This window comes from Phalaenopsis equestris, unplaced genomic scaffold (assembly GCF_001263595.1).
Source record: "Phalaenopsis equestris unplaced genomic scaffold, ASM126359v1 Scaffold000196, whole genome shotgun sequence".
Lineage (NCBI taxonomy): Eukaryota > Viridiplantae > Streptophyta > Magnoliopsida > Asparagales > Orchidaceae > Phalaenopsis > Phalaenopsis equestris.
Genome location: NW_018164638.1, coordinates 379,899 through 387,596, shown reverse-complemented (window position 1 = coordinate 387,596; position 7,698 = coordinate 379,899). Strand labels below are relative to the sequence as shown.

General features: G+C 34.6%; 1 protein-coding gene across 1 annotated transcript in view; it reads right to left on the bottom strand.

The window, feature by feature from the left end:
- Positions 1 to 7,698, bottom strand: part of LOC110022521 (pyruvate kinase isozyme A, chloroplastic) — a 43,561-nt gene that overhangs the window by 29,590 nt on the left and 6,273 nt on the right. The window contains 2 exon segments of the mRNA XM_020721504.1: positions 6,521 to 6,714; positions 6,821 to 6,911. Coding sequence (XP_020577163.1) covers positions 6,521 to 6,714; positions 6,821 to 6,911 — 285 coding nt within the window.

Sequence of the window (7,698 nt, the reverse complement as noted above, 5' to 3'; positions counted from 1 at the left end):
TGTAACAGTTCATAATGTCCAATATGTGAGGATGACCTTTGCTCAGTAACTTTCTTATAAAAACTTTCAAGCATAAATAGGTACTTTAACAGGAATAAATGGAATTTAGATCAGAAGAATTCAAGAAGTAATGCTCTTACTCATTTAGAACATGTGACTACACAGTAAAATAAACATTAGAGAATAGTCAACGACTCAACAAGGAGCATCACTGGAGAAGGATAAGCGAACATTATTAATAAGATAGTAGAGAGATAAACAACATTTAAATATATGCAAAGGAATAATAATCGTTTTCCATTGGATGTCAACCCAAATAATTAATGTATTGCAAAAACAAACCTAGCATGAAGGGTCCAAGCATCATCATAAAGCTCTTAGAATCTTATGAAAAAAAAGAGCCTTCAATCGAATGATATAACAAAAGTTTGGTAATCCTAGTAATATGAATACCCCTTAGCAATGTTAAGAAGGTGTCTTTGGGAGAGCTTATTTGCAGCGGTGGCGCCATCGTCCATTTGGAAATCTCATTTCTGTAGCTTTTTGTAAAATTACGTTCCCACTTTACTATTAGACACGGATCGCTGGTAGGATCCCGCGACCCACATTTCATATTGTCGAAAAACGGATAATGCCCCTCCTCACTCCTCCTCTTCCCTAATTTCGCAAGTGGCGACTCGAACTAATCTCCCTCTTCAATCCCGCACATCGCAGCACTTCGTCGCTCGATCCGCGTCTCCCTCCATCTTTGGCAATCGTTCTCACAGATAACCTTTTTTTTTTCTCCTAGCCCCTTTGCCGCTCCTCTGCTCCGGTTTTTATTTTTCGATGGTTTGGCTGTGGAAGGATTTGGGTGAAACTGGATTTTGGAATGTGTCTGGAAATTTGATGTTTATTTATGGTATTGCATTCTCTTGATCTTGATCTTGTGGTTTATTTGATGATGCTAGCACCCTGTAAACAGTAAAATTGAGTTCTAAATGGCTCATTCTGTACATGTTTAGGAGATGTGTTGATATATTAGTTCTTATTTCTATTCGTCTCTTTTTACTAATGCTATTGCTTTGCTTTTCTTGATGGAACTGATAGATCTGGGTGAACAGTCTTATGATCGTTTCTGGAACATTTTGTATTTTTTTGTCTCCAATCCGCATCAGTGCTCTTTATTTTTAATAAGATTATGATCCCAACACAAGTTTTGCTGTAAGCAACACAATCATGCGTAGGACAACTTTCATATGTTTTTTTGTTGGATGCTTGCAGGATAATTTCTAAGAGCTCATTGTATATAGGAAAGTATAGTCAAAGCTACTTAAATATATTGATTGCTTTCATTATTTGAGAGTCAACATTTTCTTTCTATCATCTACATTATTGATAAGTTTATTTTCAAGTCATCTAAATTTTAGATAAGTTCTTTTTTGTAGTTAACTGATGAATGATTTGATTGATCCTCTCTTCTATGAAATCACTTGATAAATTGACTAGTTAGATTATAGTTTAGATGAATTTTAAGCGAGCAAGATTGCACTTTATGGTTGGATGATCGTGGACTTTTTAAGAATTGTTTATTCTTTCGTTCTTCTTTATATTTGTCATTGTTCCTCTTGATGCTTTATTTTACTTTCAATGTTGTTGCACTATTTGATCGATGATTAGTTGCATTATGAATAAAAACAAAGAATGAGCTACATTAGCAATGTGGGACAAGGATGTGACAAACATTTTATACAATCTCTGTATTAAGAAGATCAAACTTGGAAATAGACCTACCACCTACTTAGCAAAGAAGGGTAACAGAATATTTTCAATAAATTTAAAGAAATGATAGGACGGGATTATGATAGATTGAAATTCAAGAATAAGTGGGATCAGCTGAAGGAGTGAAAGTTATGAAAGGAACTTAAACGAGGATCGACGGGATTGGGTTGTGATCCTGTCAAGCGCACCATGGATGCTTCAAAGGAATGGTGGACTGAGAAGTTAGAGGTAATAATAGTACCCTTGCGAACTCTTTAATTAATTAACATTTATACTTCTATTTTTTCTAATATGCTCCCACCCTCTCCCCCCTTCTTGTTGCAGGCAGTACTAAATGCAAAAAAATTTAAGGTTTGTGGAATTTAGCATGACTTGGAAGATAAATTGGATGTTATGTTCAAAGGAGTTGTCGTTACGGGTCAGCATGCGTTCAACCCCAGTGAGCAGGACTTTGCTGGCATCTCAGTTGACTTGATACCCGAGCAAGTTATGGATTCTGGTGAAGGCCCGAGCATAAACCCGAGGGAGCTCGAGTCCACGTGTCAATCAAAGAGGCGTAATCCACGTGTCAATCAAACATTTGTGGCATTAACTTCCTATCTTTTAATTCTACTGTGCTAAATCGGTTAAGGGCATACATACTTCCTTGTCTAACATCGGCTTATGTGTTGGGACTAGCTGTTTATTTCCATTGGAGCCACATAACTCTGGGTTCAGATGATGAGAAATTTATTGTGGGATCAAATGTGAGGAGGGGGTAATTTATATGTGTAATGTATCCATGGTGTGCCTGATGTTGTGGGATCAAATGACTTATGTTGTGATGTATTTATACTGATTGCAAGATCTATTTTGATCTTTCAATAAATGCAGATTGCTGGGTATTTCTTTACTCGGTTTGGAATGCTTGTGCCTAGATGCCTTTGGCTGAAATGCCAAGAAAATTTCCTGTGGTGATGATTAAGCACTTTAGGATGGCTTAAATTTTTAAGCAACCATTGTTGCCATTGCTAAGGAAATTTGATAATTTGCCATATAAATCAGTTCTCATATGAATCAGTAAAGCTGTAGGTGTATGAATGATGCCTCCTATGGTGATGAGAAGCAGCTGCAATTCTGCAATTCTTCTTTGATGTATCCATACTGATTGCAAAATCTTTTAGAACATTAGTGGAATCATTTGGGGCAATGCCATGCCCTATTTTTCACTCATAAACATAGGTTTTGTTCATTTGGGGCAATGATGAGAAGCAGCTGCAATTCTTCTTTGATATTTTTGCTTGTTGGGAAGTTGGAACATATGAGCGAGTAGCGCAAATCACAGATACATTTTCTAGAAAATTTGAAGGATGCTACAGGATCTCGCACTGCAAAATTAATTTTCTTATTAGATGGTGTTTGAATTGCAAAATTTTTGTACTGCTACATTGTTTATTTGTATTAGTTGATTCTACATTGGGTGCACCATGGCCATGCTTGCCTATTGGCTGTAATGGGATATATGCTAAATAAATGCTTTGATATGTAATATAATGAAATATTGATATTCAGTTTAAGGCTCAACCAGGCTGTAGTGGCTCAACCAGTTATCTGGAACCTTTGTATTTTGAATTGCGGGTTATATAATGAAATATTGATATGCAGTTTATGGAGTTTTCTATAAGCTGAAAAATATTGATAGGAATCTTGGTCCTTGTTTGGCAGCTTTAGAAGCCCTAGTGGTATCATTGTTGTCAGCTGGCTTCACTGTGAATATACTACGCATTCATTTAACATATATACCACTCAATTCATATTTAATCACATAGTTCTATTTGAAATGCTTACAACAACAACAACAACAAAGCTTTGATATGTCTCTTTCTTCCTCACAGGCATGAACTTCTATGATTTTTTTGTCATTATTACACGGTTTTGGAAATACAGTGAATGAAAATCTAAATGCTCTTTAGTCAAAGTTCTGCTTCCGTTGTAGTCTCCAATTCTTTTCTGTTACTCCTATAAGGAAAGTTCTACTTCAGTTATTAGATGGTGGTTGAATTGCTTGATGCATAAGAATTGTGATAGAATTGTGATGTTTCAGTCATTAGTTGCTCCCAGTTTTTTTCTGTTGGGGGAGACGTAAGAAAAGATAGGTTGAGTAAAGATGAAGGGGAAATGGATATGCATACGTAAATATATTTCTTGTAGTTGGAATTGATTCACGTGAGTTCTAGGGAATATACAGCTTTTGTATGTAAATGCATCATGTATTGGTTGTTATTCAATTCTATGGAACTTCTTTCATGTGGGAACTTCTTTCATGTGGACTGCAAACTTCTTTCATATGGGCTCATTGCAGCATCAAGTAACTTTGTTGTCGGCAATCATTGCCTCCACACTTTGGTAAGTATATTTTCTTTATCTCTCTTAGTTTTTAACCGATCTACCCTCTTTTTAAAAAATTATAGGACGATGAGCTCCAGATATTCAGGGAAGTCCGGGCAAGTGATGTGCCGCTGCGGGCTACAGCCCTTATTGCTCATGTCACGCCAGACACAGCTGCGGGCGGCAATTCTACATGTGTCCGCGGTGAGCACACGAACTGGAGGACTGCAATTTTTTCGGGCCGAAAGTACATTAGTTTCTACGATATCCCAATTGGACAGCGCTGCTCGGAGTTCAACGGTATCACAACTTGAGAACACCGTTTGTGGCTCGAGTGCTTTTGTTTCCACGATATCTCAGTCGAACAAGTTTGCTTGGGGTTCTGAGGTGTCAGAACTGGGCAACATTCTTCGTGATATGCTTCTACATTTTAAAGTCAATATTGTCATTTTTTTTCTTGTAATTTTAACATGTTGTTTTTGTCTTTTTTTTTGGTTCTCATAACGCTCAATATTAGTGTGTGAAGGTGTATTTCACTTTTGTATTTATGTAATTGTGTTTCTTTGATGTAATAAGAAATATTTGAGAGATATAAATGTAACTCAACTCTTTTGTATTTTCATGTCTTAACATTTAAACTTTAATTTTACAAACTTGTCACTTTCCATATAAAATAATGTTATGTTGCAATTTTTGGGTGGTCTGTATGTGTCGAATGATTTTGAAGAGGGATAATTGCTTCGAAAATATCTAATATGTATACATTATTGTTTTGTTAAGAAAATTACAAGTTCTGCGTGACAGATCGTTCATTTAACTAAAAAAATCTGCAAATAAGTTATTTTTCAAACGCACAGACCAAACAGCTAAACAATTTATCCAGAACAGAGGCAGAATGGTCATTTATCCAAAAAAAAATTATTTTCGAAACGCACAAACCAAACAGCTAGTCAGCTTATTAGGATAAGATGTTTATCAATAGATTATCAGAATAAGCTGCTTACCTGGATGAGCTGGATAAGCTGCAGCTGCCCCAAACATATCCTAAAATAATTTTTTTAGCAGCAACATTACAAGCATTACATACGTAACAGTTCATAATGTCCAATATGTGAGGATGAACTTTGCTAGGTAACTTTCTTATAAAAACTTTCAAGTATAAATAGATACTTTGATAGGAATAAATGGAATTTAGATAAGAAGAATTCAAGAAGTAATGCTCTTACCCTACACAGTAAAATAAACATTAGAGAATAGTCAACGACTCAACAAGGAGCATCACTGGAGAAGGATAAGCGAACATTGTTAACAAGGTAGTAGAGAAGATAAACAACATTTAAATATATGCAAAGGAATAATAATCATTTTCCATTGGATGTCAAACCCAAATAATTGATGTATTGCAAAAACAAACCTAGCATGAAGGGTCCAAGTATCATCATAAACTCTTAGAATCTTATGAAAAAAAGAGCCTTCAATCCAATGATATAACAAAAGTTTGGTAATCCTAGCAATATGAATACCCCTTAGCAATGTTAAGAAGGTAAGGCTGAGCAAATTAACCAATAGCATTAGTGAACATGGTGGATTTATTTAGTCAAGGATGTCTTTTGATCTGAAAAGCAGAGAGATCACAATTACCAATACAAATCCTTGATAGCAATACTTCAAAATCATTCGTATCTAAAGAAGGACATTAAAACCATCAAATTCTTTAGGCCTAAAATTATTTTTCCAATTAGCATGTGGTTGGCCCCATGAGCTCATATGCCTCATGCATGGTGTCATCTAACACTTTGCTATGTATTTTATTTTAAGTTAATCATTTTCTAGCCATCATGAAAATGAAAATGTGGTTTTATATATACGCATAATTACATTCCTATATCAACTAGTCATCATAACATAAATCATGTATCATTCTTTTTTAGATGCATGATTACAGAACATCATATAGAAAATGATTAAAAAATAATAAATATGTGTTAAAGCATTGCACTTAGAGATATAATATCACTGTGAGTTTAAGAAAAATAACTAGACAAGGTAATGTAAAAAAAAAATAAAATAATAATCCACCTTGAAAGTCAAAATCATCACAAAAGCCTCATAAATTATATTATCAAATCCTTAAGGCTTATGGAATATGATATTAGAAACAAAGAATGAAATCCAAAACATAGTTTTGTTTTCTCCCACATTTTCCCTATTATTAGCTTATACACGTTTCTTACACATTCTCCCACATTTGTAATTCTAGTTATTTCTGAGAAGTTTTACCAAAATTATTTCAGCTTTCACTTAATGTCTGATCAATAGAGAAACCATCAATTTTAACTTATAAATGATGACAGCATATGCAATACAAAAAAAATATTGGTGATACACTCACCTTCGAGGAAATGGTAGGGAGCATGGCATTGCGCTCTCGCACTAGGCTACCATCTCGCCAAAAAGTAAGGTTGGCCCTTGGCAATAACAATCCTGGATCGGTGCATTTGCACTTTACATCTGGACCAATCTTTTCAATCACATCAAATCTGACCATTCCACCATCCACGAGAAGTTCATCACCAACTCTAACGTCTATTTCACACTTGAACAAATTCAAAAAAGTAAAACGAAATATAATAGCTTCTTGCTAATAGACAAAGCAATCAAAATTGTAAGATAAAAAAATTTTAAAATATACCTTCGGCAAAACCATCATAATTCACATTGATGGTGTTTTCTGGAAGAGGTGCTTTTAAAGCTCTGACAGTGAAAGTCCAAACTTCACCATCCTACATTAGATTCTATGCAAATTATACATCACAAAAATAAAGATGATATGAGAAATTTAATCTACGCAAGGCTGCAAATTCTTTCAAAGCAACTATTCCAAAAAAATATAGGCATGATAGGCAATCCTCAGCATTGCAAGTGCATAGATATGGAGACATACTTCCCATTCAAAAAATTGAGAAATGACAAATTAATAATCTTAAAAAAGAACGATATTAATTTAACATTGAAGCTGCCAGTTTTGAGACATTAGATGACCTTGTAAGTAGCAATATCTTGATTAAATTTCAGGAGAAAAATCGTGCAATGTAAAAAGAAGTGATCTAACAAATCCAGGATAGCATAGAAGTCACAGTCAAGAGAAATTTTGAGCAACATTTGTAGAGCATACTGCTCCAAAATTTCATAATATCATCAACAACAGTTCTACTAGTTTCCTAAGCATGAAACTGGCTGATGTCCTTGGAAGCCACCATTTCTAAAAAGAAGAGCAAGATAGAAAATTCTCCCTAATTGCATAGATATTGAGGCACATGTCCACATTCAAAAAACTCAGATCCAAGTATAACTTCAAAATAGAACGAGCCAATTTAAACTATAAGTTCTGGTGATTAATCATGCAATAGAAAAAGAAGTGATACAGTAAATACAAGAGAACATATGAATCCATGTACTGATTATATTTGTGCAACATTTGTAGAATTAAAAACCATATAGTTCCAAAATTTTATTTGATCATCAGTATTAATTATACTGATATCTCCCTGAGCATGAACCTGGCCAATA